This window comes from Phyllobates terribilis, unplaced genomic scaffold (genome assembly GCF_046119375.1).
Source record: "Phyllobates terribilis strain yellow unplaced genomic scaffold, ASM4611937v1 Scaffold_3__8_contigs__length_932513732, whole genome shotgun sequence".
Taxonomy (NCBI): domain Eukaryota; kingdom Metazoa; phylum Chordata; class Amphibia; order Anura; family Dendrobatidae; genus Phyllobates; species Phyllobates terribilis.
In genome coordinates, this window is record NW_027362763.1 from 731,751,253 (window position 1) to 731,767,888 (window position 16,636).

At 48.1% G+C, this 16,636-nt stretch overlaps 1 protein-coding gene across 3 annotated transcripts in view; it reads right to left on the bottom strand.

Moving 5' to 3' along the window:
* Window positions 1–16,636, bottom strand: part of FSHR (follicle stimulating hormone receptor) — a 307,547-nt gene that overhangs the window by 162,167 nt on the left and 128,744 nt on the right. For all 3 annotated transcript variants that reach the window (XM_073672099.1, XM_073672098.1, XM_073672097.1), the window contains exon 2: window positions 13,944–14,015. In XM_073672099.1, coding sequence (XP_073528200.1) covers window positions 13,944–14,015 — 72 coding nt within the window. The remainder of the gene's footprint in view (window positions 1–13,943; window positions 14,016–16,636) is intronic.

Below are 16,636 nucleotides of genomic sequence, written 5' to 3' on the forward strand. Positions count from 1 at the left end.
CGTCTGCTGCTGAGTCCTGAGGGCCCTGATTGTGGCTGAAGGCAAGAGCAGAAAGGAGAGGGGAGTTGAGGGGGCAGAGGAGCATCATAGGCTCACCCCGGTATACAAACTGGACACCGGGTCCGCGCCTACAGGGTCCCTTTATACCCAGTAGGGATCACAGGCATACCAGGAGGACTACAAGTCCCTGGCCGACCTGAAGCTAGACCCATTACAGGACCAGGAACCACGAAGGCCCCGGCGACCAGGGATAGTGGTTGCCAGCAGAAGGCCCTACTACCAAGCGACAGGTGAAGGAACAGCACGACACATAAGCTAGGCCCAGTTGCAGGCTGGCCAGGAGCATACAGAGAGGCAGACACGGACCAGGAGGCCTTATACCCGCTCACTGGGGAGAAGTCCTGAAGTGCACCCATCCTACTGAGTACCCTGGACCGTACCTGACATACGCACCAGTAAAGGTATTGAAGCGAATCCCCTGCCTGTGTCAGTTACTCCTGCTGCGTCATCCCGCCTGCACTACAAGCCCCAGCATCACCACCCACCATCAAACTCCACACTGCCCCGGGGGCCCACTCCGCCTGTGGGGAGCAGAAACATCCCAGCTGCCATCCCATCACCCCCCCGGAGGTCTGCAGCAGCGCTGGTAATCCTTACCAGGTACCACAGGTGGCGTCACAAACTATTTACTCTATTTTTATCTCTATCCAAGTTCCAATTCCCTTTTTCAAGAGTGACCCCAGGGTACGGAAGCCGACCACTGCGACACCCCCAAACCAGGCAAAGGCCTGGGTACCGAGTCGTCCCCATCCCCTGGGCGCGTCAACACCAGGTCATGTGATAGCAATGTTGCAGTTAAGAGTTATAAAATGCCCAGAAGGGCAGAGAGGGGGAGGGGTTGACAACTGAACCTGTATTAGTAAAGACATATGAAGCATCTGAGCTGGTTTATAGTCACAATCATCAGTGCTAGATAAATCCAGGAAGTGATGCCTCAGTAAGGAGCGAGGAAGAGTAACAGAGAGAACCAGTGAGCAGAAGTGGGGCCATGGGAGCAGAGACAGAATCGTGTGGACAGAGACCAAATCGTGTGAACAATGCCAGTACCGTGTGAATAGAACCAGAGCCTAGTGAGCAGACAGAGAGAGCCCGGAAGAGTGTGAGGCTAGACAGAGGAACTCGGACAATTATGTGAGCTGTGACCTGAGATGTATAATATGGTACAGAGGGGACCAGGCCCATGTTTCAGGGGATGAAGCTGGCCAGCATAACGCATCGCTGAAGTGACTCAAAAGCAATAGACTTGCGGTCTACCAGAGTGGCATCATCTTTCAATAGGGCCTGTGTTCTGCATATTATTGTGGATATAATGACTAAGCGATGGCGGTAGTGACCATAGGGTAGACTGTGACGCATCATAGACTGAGGTGTTATATCGAGACTTTAATACTTATGTGCCTATGTGCATAAATGTGCCTATTGTGTGATGTACATAGCTCTTATCAAGTTCATGTTCAGTAAAAAGGAGTTTATTTTTGCACTTTGATATCCCTCAATTCGTTCTCTAACACCTGGTCCTGGCCTGCCAGATATAGTGGCACCATGCAGTCTGCAGAGGAGTATTGCTTAGATAATAAGAACACACACCATTTTCATGTAGCATGTAGGGCGTGGAAGACAAGTACCTCACCCACGGCTACTGTCTCATGCCACGATACATCAGCAGCATATTGTCTCATATAAACAGAGTATGTGCTGCAACAATAATCAAATTGTATGGGGACAGAACTATAAAACATTTGTTTTGCCCCATACATTTTGCATTGACGTGTGTAAAAGAACTTTTCAACAAGTGATAATTGATTTGTTATATTTCCGATCTGCATGGCTCATGAGCTTAACATCTCATTTCATGCAGTGGTCTGAGGTATCAGAGAACCAGTAGAAAGCTCTGCTGTCAATTGTATTCACATCTTTCAAACACAAAAACAACTGAAGCTCAGACCACCAGCACTTCCGGAGTATAAGTCAATATGCAACAGTATGTTGAGGTTACCTGCTGATGTCATTGCTGCTATTCAAATCAATAGGGGGCGGATGTGCAGTAGATGGAGCAGCTTCCTAATTAAGCACTTCCGGCTGCCACTGGCATTGAGAACAGCTGATCGTCAGGGTTGCCGGTGTCACACCCCAACCGAACAGACATTAATGACCTATCCTAAGGCTAGGTCATCAATGTTAAAATAGTGGACAACCTCTTTAAGCTGTGTTTAGGATGGGACACCAAATTGAATTTTTAGCCCTGGGGTGCAGGAAAACCTAGATCTGCCTTGGCAAAATAGAGATAGCACTCCAGTATTACCAAGCTTAAAAAATGTAAGGTTTCTGCTTGCAACACTGAGTACTTGAAGCAGAAACGTTGCACAGGTGGATTAAACCTTCACTTTTTTGAACTTGGAACTACTGGAGTGCTGCCTGTATTTTTAGGGATTTATATTACAGTATCTTTGTATGTCTTACCCTACAGCCTGGGAGAATCAGTTTTGCATCCAATATTTTTCTGATGGGACTGCTGAACTTTGTTTCATTTAATAGGAATATACACATACTTATGACGCGCCCCTGGGCCTGTGTCGCGCTGCGTTGCGCACGCGGGAGCTTACCCGGAGCCGGATCTCTTGAGGGTTGTAGTCTCGTGGCGGTGACCCGGTCCGTGCCCAGGGAGTCAAACTGAGCGGCGATGTAACAGCGGTAGATGCAGGACGACTACGCCACCCGTTGAATGCAGCTATGGAGCTGCCGCTGCAGGACAGTCCGCTGAGGCCGGTGGATGGATGGTGCAGCGTAGATGGTATAACCCCCAACGGGAGGGGTATGGCCTCAGGGCAGCAGATGTAGATGATGGGGGTAGCAGGAACCACTCAGAGACGGTGCGGTGTAATTCAGGGTCTTTACTGGTAACAACGATAGACCCTCCCGGAGTACTTGCTAGTGAACGGGGCCTGGTCAGTCCTTGAGCAGATGGGATCTCCCCTGGCCAGGCGGAGTTGTAGGCCTCCCAAACTGACTGTACTCTTCTGGCTACCTTGCTAGAAGCGGATATAAGTAGCCCACGTCCCTGAGTGTACCGTGTGGTGCTCACCCGTATGGCCGGTGACTCGGGGCCTTCTAATGGCTTCCGCTCCACAATGGCGGTGCTGGTCCCACGCGTGTGACCGTGCCTTCGGGTTTCTGGGCCTGAGGACCTGAAATCCCCTGCCGGTCGGCTTCTGCTGCTGGGTAAGAGTTAGTCCCCACAGCCTCGGACGCCGGGTCCGGTAAGAAAGCTTCTCAGTCAGGGCGAGCTCTGCAGCTGCCAGCCCCTGACTCGTAGTAGTATTGCTCCACTGAGCTTCTGCTGTTTTCTCCTATGCTGCTTCTCTGTCTCTACTCTCCTTGACTGACTAACCCTGCCTCAGCCCAGGGTTTATACAGGGGAAGTTCTTCCCCTCCCAAGACTGGGCAGGAGGTGTGGCATGCACAGGATCCCTGACCAAAGGACCTCCCACCTGCTCTCAGACATAACATTACATTACTGTGGAAAACCAGACCCCTGGGGTGCCACATTCCCCCCTAGTGAAATTTAGTACTCCGGGACTAAACATATCTTAGAAAAAACATAACAAGATATAACAACAATAATAGTACAATAAGAAGAAACACATAAAGGTGGTCACGGCATGTCCGTAACCGGGTGTAGTCTTTGAAGAAAGCAAGGTGTCCATTTCACCAAAACAGGGAGACGTAACCAGGTAGGGGTCTGTCTTACCCCGAGTCCTTAACAGTCTCTAGTCCATCCTGGGTTACGCTCCAACTATGTACAAGGATTCCCGGTAAATCCACCAAGGATTCCTAAAAATAACTGGAAACACAAAATTATACACAAGCAACAATACACAGATAAACATAAATAAAACAATTTATACACTTCAAATCCTCCAGCGTGCGGGTAACTGGCCTCTAGTGGCCCTAGTGGACCTACGGAGCTGACTGTCTGGCCCTGAACTACAGGGTGTAGGAGCTGTCAAGGGTAAACTGGGCAGCTGTCTACCGGCTCTTTGTCTCACTAGGGGTACGGCAGGCTCACTATAAGCAGAGGGTTGATCCTCCTGTCCTGCTTGTGTGGAGTCTTCTGCCTCCTGGACCGGCTGTTCTTCCAGCTCTACCTGTTGCTCCGTAGGTGCTTGGGATGCTGGTTGGAGGAAGGTGAGTACGGGTACCACAACTGCACCATTGACTTGAGTCCAAGACCGAGGGAAGTCCCCGAGCACAGTACTAACCATATCTTCCCTTTCCTCTACGGGTCGATGGTCTTCTTGTTCCTCTTCAGGGTTCCTCAGTTGTTCGGGACACTTCTTCAGGTGGTCCCGGGATACAATGGCTGTGGTTTCCCCTCCGTCTTTACTGATGGTACAAACCTTCGGGTTCTCGTGGCTTGAGGGCAGTACGGTGTACGGGTCCTTCTCCCACTGGTCATCCAACTTGTGGAGCCGTCTCTTCCTCTTCAAGACCTGCTCTCCGGGTACCAGGGGAACAGCGGGAGCATACTGGTTGTAAGTTTTCTCTTGTCTTTCCCTAGCCTGACAGAGACTTCGCTCCACGCTCTCCTGTACTCTCCGGTACTGCTGCTGCCTCTCTGTGTCCCAGTCTGTTTCTGGTGAAGTGTCCTCGGGTGTCAGGACTCCCATTTCCAGGTCAACAGGTAACTTACCAGGTCTTGCCCTCATTAGGTAAGCCGGGGTACAGTTGGTGGAACCTACCGGGATGTGGTTGTATAGGTCCACCAGATCGGGCAACTTCTCAGGCCACAGACTGCGTTCTTCCAGGGGCAACGTTTTTAGAAGATCCATTACCACCTGGTTCATTTTCTCACAAAGTCCATTAGTTTGCGGATGGTAGGGTGTCGTCCTTATCTTCCGGCAGCCATACAGATTGCAGAATTCCTGGAAGACCTCCGCTTCAAAGGCAGGTCCCTGGTCCGTCAGCACTTGGTCCGGGTACCCGTGTGGACGGCAAAAGTGCTGCTGGAAGGCTCTAGCTGCTGTTTGAGCCGTTAAGTCCTTGACGGGGACGACAACCAGAAACCGGGAGTAATGATCCACGATGGTTAACGCGTAGACGTAGCCACTTCTGCTTGGGGTCAGTTTTACATGATCCAAGGCTACCAGTTCCAACGGTTGCCGGGTGACGATGGACTGCAGGGGAGTCTTCTGGCTGGCACGGTCCTTCCTTCTCAGGTTGCACGGGCCACAGTCTCTGCACCACTTCTCGATGATTCCCCTCATGCCTACCCAGTGGAACCGCTCGCGCAGCAGGAACTCCAGCTTCTTCCACCCGAAGTGTCCAGCTCCGTCGTGGTATGCCTCCATCACCATGGCTGCGTCTCTTCGTGGCACCACTACTTGCCAGAGTAATTCATGCGTCCGGGAGTTAACCATTCTGCGGCACAACTTCCCTTTGTAAAGGAACAGTCGACTCTTCTCTGCCCATAGTTGTTTGGCTTCCTCCGGAGCATCTGGTTCAAGGCGAGCCTCCGGCCGAGTCAGCATCTCCTTCACCAGTCGGACGGCAGGGTCGCTGTCTTGCGTTTCCGCCCAGTTGTAGTGGGGTAAGGGGTTCAACGTAGCAGCCTGCTTACTCCTTACCCGGTGGGAATACTGGATAGTCCCATGACGGTGGAACGCAGGGAGTTCAACTTCTTCCAGTCCCTCCGGATCTTCTCCTCCGTCCGGCAGGTTGGGCATCCTGGACAGGGCGTCCGCGTTGGTATTGGAGCGTCCTGCCCGGTATTTGATTGTGAACTCGTAGTTGGACAGACGGGCCATCCACCTCTGCTCCAGGGCACTGAGTCTTGCCGTGTCCAGGTGTGTCAACGGGTTGTTATCCGTGTACACGGTGAACCGGGAAGAAGCGAGGTAATGCTTAAAGCGCTCGGTGACTGCCCATACTACGGCCAGGAACTCTAACTTAATGAGCTGTAATTCTCGGGGTTCCTTTCGGTGGGTCGCAGTTTTCGGCTGGCGTAGGCGATTACTCGTTCCTTCCCCTGCTGGATCTGGGACAGTACGGCTCCTAGCCCGATGTTACTGGCGTCGGTGTAGAGAATAAAGGGCTGGCTATAATCCGGGTACGCCAGGATTTCGTCCCCCGTGAGGGCCATCTTCAGCTGGCGGAAGGACTCTTCTTCCAGCTCCTCCCATTTGAAGGGCGGCTTCTGGTTCTTGGCCTTCTGGGACTGGCCTATCAGGAGGTCCTGCATAGGTGCTGCCTTTTTGGTGAAACCGGGAATAAACCTTCGGTAGTAGCCTACCAACCCGAGGAACTGCCGCACTTCTTTTACGCTGGAGGGGCTTGGCCATTCCTTAATTGCGGTGATCTTATCAGGGTCGGGAGCCACTCCGTCAGCGCTCACCACGTGTCCCAGGTACTGCACCTTTGGTTTCAGGAGGTGACACTTGGAGGGTTTCACCTTTAGGCCGTAACTTGCCAGAGCTTCGAACACTTCCGCCAGGTGTTTCAGGTGGTCCTCATACGTCTTGGAATATACGATGACATCGTCCAGGTACAACAGGACCGTCTCGAAGTTTCTGTGGCCCAGACAACACTCCATTAGTCGTTGGAAGGTTCCCGGAGCGTTGCAGAGTCCGAACGGCATGCAGGTGAACTCGCTAAGTCCCATCGGGGTGGTGAATGCGGTCTTCTCCCGGTCCGCCTCTGCTACAGGAACCTGCCAGTACCCGCTAGTGAGATCCAAGGTGGAGAAGAAGTTAGCAGATCTTAAAGCAGCCAAAGACTCCTCTATCCTTGGTAAAGGGTACGCATCCTTGTGTGTGATACGGTTGATTTTCCGGTAATCTACACACATCCTCATAGTGTTGTCTTTCTTTTTGACTAAAACTAGTGGGGCTGCCCAGGGGCTACAGCTATCCCGGATTACCCCAGCCTCCTTCATGTCTCTAAGCATCCCCTTGGCGTGTTGGTAATGTGCAGGGGGTACGGGTCGATACCTCTCTTTTATGGGAGGATGATCTCCCGTGGGGATGCGGTGTTCTACCCCCTTGACTCGCCCGAAGTCTAACGGGTGTTTACTAAACACTCTCTCATACTCTTGAACCACCCGGTAGACTCCCTGTTTCTGGTGGGAGGGAGTGGAGTCAGTTCCCAAGTGTAGTTGCTGACACCAATCCTCCATTACTTTCTTAGAGCCGTTACCTTCCTCCGGGTGAGATGGAGGCAAGGGTTCCACAGACTGTATAGAATTTTGGTTAATGGTATATAATTTGGCTAGCGTGGCATACCGGGGCAGGTACACTTCCCTCTCCCCGATATTTATTATGCGAACGGGCACCCTCCCATGGCGTACATCAACCACCCCCCGTGCTGTCAAAATGGTGGGCCTACTATCCGAGTAAACTGGTTCTACCATTGCCTGGTAATCTCTACCTCTCAGACCAATAGCTGCCCGGCACCAAATCATCATTTCACTTTTTGGGGGCATGGCAATAGGAAAAGGGTCACACATTCTTACGCTACCAATCTCACCGCCGGAGAGTTCCACCTGTTGCCGTCGCATCAGTGCCCGGATCTCTTTATGGAGCACCCGCTGCTCGCCGGAGCTGGCGTTCTTGGCAACCTGCTGTAAAAGGAAAATCACCTCTGCAAGACAATTTTCAATTACATTAGTTCCTAGAGTTATTTTTGGGTGACTCTCATGTTTGTCAATATCTACAATGATCAGTCCCTGTGCTGCCAGTTCGACTCTACCGATTTTGATGGTCACCTCTTTAAATCCGATCTGTGGCACGGGCTGGCCATTGCTGGCGATGATACTCAAGTCGTCGTCAGGGTAGCGGGTAATATCCGAGTCATTCCAGTACTGCTTAAAGAGCACGTACGGGATGGTGGTGACCTGTGACCCGGTGTCCAGTAGGGCACTCATGGGAATGCCATCCAGTACCACAGGCAAGACTGGACGTCCTCCCACATATCTGTCGCGCCAGTTCGATGGGCCTGGTGATCTTTTTCCTGGGGGTTGGCCCTCTACCCCAGGTTGTGCCCGTTTAAAGAACAGTACCTTGCCATATGTCCAGGTTGATTGCAGCGGCGGCAGATGGGTCGTCCGTCCTCGCTGTATCGGTCACTGGGTCTTCCTCTGGCCGGTGGGGTCCTCCTTGGTCGACGCCACGGGATGTCCTCCGGTCCGGATGCCAGCTGGATCTTCCCTGGGGTGGAAGCCTGTAAAGACTGCACAGTTCGGGTTAGCGCAGCAACGCTCTTAGCTAGCTCTTGGACCTGATGGTGTAGGTCTGGAGCCTGGTCATTGTCCAAAGCCTGCGCATCAGCTCCCACAGGCCCTGCCGACAAGGGCGCCGCCTCCTGGTGGTAAGTGATAGCAGGGCGCTTGTGGGTCACAACGCCACCCGGTGCCGGTTCTCGGAGCACCCGGATGGCTCTGTCCTTGAACTGTGCAAAGCCCAGATGGGGATCCTGTAAGGCCATTGCCCGCAACTGGGTTCGGTGGGTATTACAATACAGTCCCTCTATAAACTGTTCGGTCAACAGCCTGTCCTCGTTTCCCACTCCATCAGGGTCGGTCTGCTTAATGGCCCTCAGGGCCTCTTGTAGGTTTAGTGCATAGTCCCTTATACTCTCATGCGCTCGCTGCTTGCACCCGTAGAATCTAAGCTTAATCTCGGCTGAGGTGCGGGTATCAAAGGTGTCCTTCAGCCGGGTTAGTATCCCTGCGACAGTCTTCCTCCCAGGTGGCCAGGATTTTACTTCCCTTTTGGCTGCCCCGGTTAGTTGGGCCACCAGGATGCTCACTTTTTGCTCTTCTGTGAGGGGGTACACCTGGAAGAGGCTATCCAGCTTTTCTCTAAAGTCATGCAGGGTATGTGACTCCCCTGAGTACTGGGGTAGCCAAGCTGCTCCCGGGATATAGGGCATGGTGAAGGGCATAACTGCAGCAGCGGTGGCGCTGGCGGGGGTTGAGGCAATGAAGCTCTCCTCCGCATCCGACATCTTCCTCCCCCCTAGTGGACCGTGGCCTACCTTGCGATGATCCTGTTCCGTAGGCCGCGGCTCCGCAGTAGATCGTCAGGGTTGAGGACCTTCCGTCGCGCTCCGGTGACGTCGGCGTCTGCTGGGCTCCTTCCAGGACCTTACGCAACGTCCGGACGTGAGGCGGGGCTTCAGTTCTCGCGCGCTTTCGGAGTCCACGCCCCTCTTCTTCCCGCGCGGCGTCCTCAAGATGGCGTCCAATGGCGGGAAAACTCCACGGATGGCGGGAAGAAGGCAGAAGATGGCGCCGGATGGCGGGAATCTTCACCACAGGTAAGTTTGAAAAGTCTCTTTTTCAGGCACGCAGTACCCGGTGGTTGCGGGCACGAAATCCTGCCGACTACGCCAAAGTTGACGCGCCCCTGGGCCTGTGTCGCGCTGCGTTGCGCACGCGGGAGCTTACCCGGAGCCGGATCTCTTGAGGGTTGTAGTCTCGTGGCGGTGACCCGGTCCGTGCCCAGGGAGTCAAACTGAGCGGCGATGTAACAGCGGTAGATGCAGGACGACTACGCCACCCGTTGAATGCAGCTATGGAGCTGCCGCTGCAGGACAGTCCGCTGAGGCCGGTGGATGGATGGTGCAGCGTAGATGGTATAACCCCCAACGGGAGGGGTATGGCCTCAGGGCAGCAGATGTAGATGATGGGGGTAGCAGGAACCACTCAGAGACGGTGCGGTGTAATTCAGGGTCTTTACTGGTAACAACGATAGACCCTCCCGGAGTACTTGCTAGTGAACGGGGCCTGGTCAGTCCTTGAGCAGATGGGATCTCCCCTGGCCAGGCGGAGTTGTAGGCCTCCCAAACTGACTGTACTCTTCTGGCTACCTTGCTAGAAGCGGATATAAGTAGCCCACGTCCCTGAGTGTACCGTGTGGTGCTCACCCGTATGGCCGGTGACTCGGGGCCTTCTAATGGCTTCCGCTCCACGATGGCGGTGCTGGTCCCACGCGTGTGACCGTGCCTTCGGGTTTCTGGGCCTGAGGACCTGAAATCCCCTGCCGGTCGGCTTCTGCTGCTGGGTAAGAGTTAGTCCCCACAGCCTCGGACGCCGGGTCCGGTAAGAAAGCTTCTCAGTCAGGGCGAGCTCTGCAGCTGCCAGCCCCTGACTCGTAGTAGTATTGCTCCACTGAGCTTCTGCTGTTTTCTCCTATGCTGCTTCTCTGTCTCTACTCTCCTTGACTGACTAACCCTGCCTCAGCCCAGGGTTTATACAGGGGAAGTTCTTCCCCTCCCAAGACTGGGCAGGAGGTGTGGCATGCACAGGATCCCTGACCAAAGGACCTCCCACCTGCTCTCAGACATAACATTACATTACTGTGGAAAACCAGACCCCTGGGGTGCCACACTTACATATAATGTGATTATGTGCAGTAGGTGCTTTTGTTCGGCGCTGAATACACTGCATATATTCTGTGCTTAGTAAATAATTATAGGAGTTATGTTTTTACTCAGCTTCATTAGAATAAGGAGACTAATGCTGAGCTTGTATCGTGCAGCTCAAGCTTTGTCCTTATGCAATTTACAATTTCAGCATTTGTTTACAGCGCCATGAAATTATATTATGATGAAATTGTACTGTGAACGAAACACCAATTAAAACTCCTAACTAAACACTTTCCTTTTTATTAATCGGAGCTATTTTTAAATGCTCATTTTCTAATTTTGTTCTGAAGAATAAAATTACGACGTGCCTTTAAAATAAACAACAATTTGTTCAATCATGACTTAACTCTTTAAGGCACCTTTACACCAGCAATTTATTGTAACAAAAGGATGGGACAATTGTTAAATGACCCTCAAAGCAATATTTACATTTAAACAAGTCATTGTTGCATTATAGACGAGTCTACTTTTTACCCAACAGGGAAAAATGAGAATGGATTTGCCTGGAAATGTTCTTCAGATCTTTGAGAATTACTTCTTTAGAGCTCGTGCACACGCATGTAAAAATCAGATGAGCGCTATGCATTCTTTTGACGGATAGCACTTGTTCCCATGTTATTCTATGGGGCAGTACACATGTCCAGCTTTCTTTCTCGGACAGAATCAGTCCGAGGAAAAAGCTGCAGCATGCACGAGTTGCATCCGATCGGATGACACGCATCTATTCATGTCTATGAGTTCGTGGAAAAAATCGGACCGCACTCGGATTTTCAAGGGCTGATGAAATGGAGAGGTTGGAGACCTTTTTTTTTTCATTCTCCGCTTAGGAAAAAATCGGATCAAACTCTGATCAAATTGTAATCAGAGTTTGATCAGAGAGTGATTAACATAGTTGGACCGTTTTTCTCGGATGACAGAAAAAATAGTCGTATGACCCTAGCCTCACCGTCATTGCACACGAATCCATCCTTACCTTTTCTCAAATTTTCAAATTCTCACAATATTAATTTAACACATTATCATAACATGCAGGCAAAACCATTGCAAGGCGACAATTCACATAATAACTACTTGGTGACTACACATAAACTCACATAGCATAAAGAATTCCCAACAGAGTATCACAAAATTATCTAACATGTTTCATGTTGTCCTCTGTACATTTTTTGTTCACATTTGGGCCTTTTTTGCGAACCAAGAGACTGCAAAAAATGGAGACATCTGTTTTTGATCTGTATTTTGGATCAAACTTGCCAATGAAAGTCAGTGGATAAAAATGGATATAATTTGGATGTCATCTGTGTGTCATCCTAGTGCTGTTTATTTTTTTATTGTGTAATGGGCAGTAGAAATCTGTAATTTTTTTATTTTTATTGTTCTGCATCATGCCAAACTAATGTTAAAAATTAACACATGGACCAAAAATGGATACAATTTGGATCCAGTACACTAGTGAGAAGCTGTACATTTTTTGTATGCAAAAAAAAAAAAAAATGGATATGAGAATGAAACTTTAGGATTTATTCACGTCTGTATTTGTTATACATGTACTGTTATTTTTTAATTGACAGCACACTGACACATTTCTCTATGGAGCTATTCACGTGTCAGGCCCATCTCCTCATCAAAGCCGGCAAGACCAATACTGGCCTTGATGAATCGGGCCCAGAGAGTGTCTCACACTAGTTTGTTTTGTGGAGAAAATTCACCCATGTGAAAGTGTCCGTTAAAATATTAATGCTATCTAGCTGTGTCCTGTCCATTTTTCACTGACTGAATACTAGTAGTAGCTAGGGAAGGACAGAGATTGTAAAAATTGAAAAATTGACACTGAGATTGAAAATGGATGATAAACTGATCCAGAGCACTGAAAACATGGTTGATTTTTTTTTTAACCTGAAAAAAATCACTTATATGTGAACAAGGCCATACTTATGTTTTAGTTTATTCAAATACCTGATTTTCTTTTCTTAGGAGTCCAGTGGGTGGTCCTAATCAGTGACTGTCAGCCTATCAGTTATGAGTGTAAAAAAGACCACCCAATGGACTTCTGTGCATAGAAAGTTCTTAGATTAAAATGCATATGAAAAAGTTATGCACACTAATATGCCAACAGATAATCTTAGCTATGAAGAGCCAATTTTTTTTGAAAATATTTAAAGGACTAAAGAGATACAAATTTATTTTTGAATATGAGTGGTACCATTGACATCATGAGAAGTTGTCTTTAGATCTGTCCCCTCTTTATATAAGCATAACCTATCATTTCAAGTGACTTTTCAGAATAGGCTTTTGTATGTGTACATTAGGAATAACAATATTTCTGCGCATTCTAGGACTTGCTTCCTACATTTTCTCTAGTTTCTCCCTATCCAGACTCTATCTGTAATTTTCAGTTCTCTCTGATCTAAGATGTGAGGGCTAACTGCTATGATGTCTATCATACACTGCACATAGAGACATGAATGATTGGTGCTCTTTTCTATATGTTGCACATGTTCAGAAGCAGCAGCAGAAGCATGGAGGATATTATATAGCAGTACTGAGCAGTATAGCTGTGCATCCAGCACTGGGGTAAAAAAAAAACACACGAAAGCAGCAGGAACATCTTTGTCTATCTCTCTGCCTAAATATGCAACTCCATTCTTCTCTCATCTCCATAACCATCAAAAGAAGCTGTAATCTGATCTCTCAGTAAGTCTTCTGTTTATCTGTTTTTAATTGTAGGAAGTTTTTCAGCAGTTTTTTTCACAGTGAATAATAAGATCGAGATTTAGGAAGAGAGAAGTGGCTCATAAGTGTAAGAAAGAAGCAGATTTGTCTGATATATTTTAGAAATTTCTTAGATTAACTTGTACTATTTATGTATTTGTTAAAATGACAGTGACCATTTAAACTATGTAATTTTGTCCTTTAAAACTTGAAATTCATTTTGACGAGGATTAGCTCTTCATTCCAGACTATTCCACCCATTGACAGAAATAATAATTTTCATCATCTTGGAAAAACTTTTTATCCTAACAGCAATTGCCAAACTTAAGCATGGAAGAAACCTTACTATGTTTTCACCTCTCTGCTTACAGCTATTTCCCATGCCTAAAAATGGCAAATTTTGCTGTTGCTGGTGGAAGCTTCTAATCCGAGTAGCCACAGAGCTCCATAAAATCTTTTAGAATTGAATACTATGCTATACAGGGTATATTCTCAAATCCCAGTAATAAGTGTGGGAGTGTGCTTGTCAATCACATCAACACTGCAGATGGTCATTGTGATGTACCAGTTCAATCATGATAATGTGCACGTATGCCATAGTGCAGGAATTACCTCCCACCGGTTATGTATATGTATGTAATTTTACAGAAAGCAGTTTTGTAAAGCATACAGAAAAGAAAATTCAGTATTAAAAATTTGCTAGCAATACAGTGTTCTGGCTAGTAAATGTACATAAATTATATACATACATATTGATAAGTTCTTTAAATCCGGAGAAAGCTCCATTTCGTATAACCACGATTTTCGTATACACAAATCTCCTACAAAAACAAGCAAACAAACAATATAAAAATACATAAAGCCAAATTCGAAGGAGAAAACAACAAAAACAGCATTTTGTAAATTCTTCATATATAATAATGATATGGTTGAACGCTCCATGCATTACTATTGTGTAGCACTTGGAGCCCTAGTGTACAAAAAGAACATAGTACAGGTGTAAAGGAATGGAGAAGCTGTTCACACCCTTCTTGAAGAGCTTAAGGTTAAATAATGCATTGCTAAATGTTGTTTTTTCTTGTTTGTGTTCTGCAACAGTATGTTAACTGCAGAAAGAATTAACTCTTGGGGTCAGCTTGTGAGGGGTGTGTGGAGAATGTCTGCTCCACTCCCCTATGGAACTGTACTGTTTTAATAATCTTGTGTATGTTTGAGTCATCTGAAAAACTGTTGTTTTCAGGTACGGCCATTAGATGGCAGCAGAGATGCTGTTTAAGATTACATTACCTTTATGGTAGTTGGGGGCACATATAGAGTTAACTTAGGATGGGCCGGGCTCAGTGACAAGGGGGAACTGAGGGATCTCTGGGAGTTTAGTTTCGGCCATCTTAGTTCAGTAGTTGTTCAGTGATAGTGAAGAGTGGAGACGTGTCAGGAGGATACAGGAACAAGTACAACAGAGGGTGTGTGTGGTTCAGTGAAAAAGGAAGCAAGTGTTCTCAGCAAAACTACAGTGCGACAGTGTTTTCCCGGACGCAGGCAAGTTGGGGGACCTACAGTGAGGAATAGACGTTTTGAGGAACCTTTCTAAGAGAGGTGGTGGGAACGGCCCTAGTGCTGGATAGGCCCGAGAGCTGCAGTCAGAGGGATGGAGACAGCGAGGTCTGGGCACGTATTGGAAGAAGATAGTGGGAGAAGCTCCCTTACTTCTGTTCCCTAGGAAAGATTGGTCTGAGTGCAGTTCCATGGCGAAGCACATCGACCCGGGTGGCGCTGCATTAGTAATATGGAGGTCCTCTGCCTTAACTGTAAATTGTAATTTTTGCCACAAGTATTGTGCCGTCGCCAGTAACCACCAAGAACGTGCCTCTGTTTGGTGCAGAGGTGAATAAGTGTAATTCCTGCTATCATTTGTATGCTGATTGTTTGACAAGTAAAATCCACTTGGTTTTTATCAAACTGTCCGGTCTCCTGCTTCTGAAGGCTGAAAGAGTTAACACTCAGGATGGCAGGTCAGAAGTGAGTATGGAGGCTCCCTCCACAGAATCACCACAGCACACACACACCCAGGGATTCTCAGAGTCCCCATTGTATGTAGCGGGCCAGGGTGAAGATCCAAACACTGAAACTGACATGCCACTCGCCAATGACTACCACCCTGCCCCCCATTACAAGCTCAGGATGAGAGCAGTTACTGGGCACAAGGGAATGCAGTTTCCTGTTAGGTAGAAAAGGAAAAATATTGAGAAATGAGAAAACCTATGGTCTTGTTTCTCGCAAACCTGCGTTGAAACGGGTATGTGCAAAGAAAGGGAGATCATGTCAGATAGCATTTTCTGAATTAAACCAGTGTTAAATGGCAGTAGGATTTCTTATCTCAGGCAAAGGGGCCTAAACTGAGGACTAAAGAGGAGGAAGGATTCTTTATTTCAGGCAAGCGGGTCTTAAGCCAACGATCATCTATACTAGATAAGAAGTTAGAGTGTAGCCAGGCCTGAGGGTAATAGAGTAGAAGATGGCCAGGCTGGGACACGAGTTCTCCTATGGAGAGATGAAGATGCAGTGGCACAGCAAGAAGTACGTGACCCTCATCGAATGCACTTGGGGAATAGTAGTGAAGAGCTAAACCAACGCTCCTCAGCCAGTGAAATCCCCACAAACATATGGCCCTCATCAAATGCACTTGGGGAATAGTAGTGAAGAGCTGAACCGATGCTCCTCAGCCAATGAAGTCCTCACAAATCAACTAAGTATTGAGACTAGCTGTCAGAGGCCATAGAGACACACCTCACAGGGGAATATGGAAGTTCCCATAATGGTTTGCTGGACTGATGTAACATGTAATGAAAGTAATGTACCGCCACATATAACCAAGAAGTTACTGCCTCAGGATTGTGCGGAAGTATTCGTAAAGTGTTGTGCCTGCTCTCTGATGTATATTCTTCTCATCAAGTTGTTCTGTAAAGAAAAGTTTATTTTGGGACTTTGGTCTCCCTTATTCATCTCCATTGCGTCTGGTCCTGGCATGCCATGTCAAGCGGCAGCATGTGGTGTGTAGGGGCATTTCCCCAAGATAACAGAAGCACACAGACCCAACCAAGATCCCCATTTTCCTGTAGCGGGGGGCAGAGGATATGCACCTTTGTCACAGCTGTCACCCCACCCATTATACAGGCAGGAATAGTTCATAAACAGCCACCAAATAAATAAAATAGATGGACTCTGATATCCAGAAAAGGTAACAAAATTGGGGGATGTATTTTGAATAAATCTGGCTGCTGCGAGATAATGACTTTTTTATGCATATATTAAAGGTCAGTGCTTAAATCTCACTTGATCGCTGACTCTAATAGACCCAGAACTGCATCTATTATAAGGGCATATAGAGAGAAAATGATTCTACAACAGAGCACAAGAGGATTTTGTTTTACTGTAAGTGGAA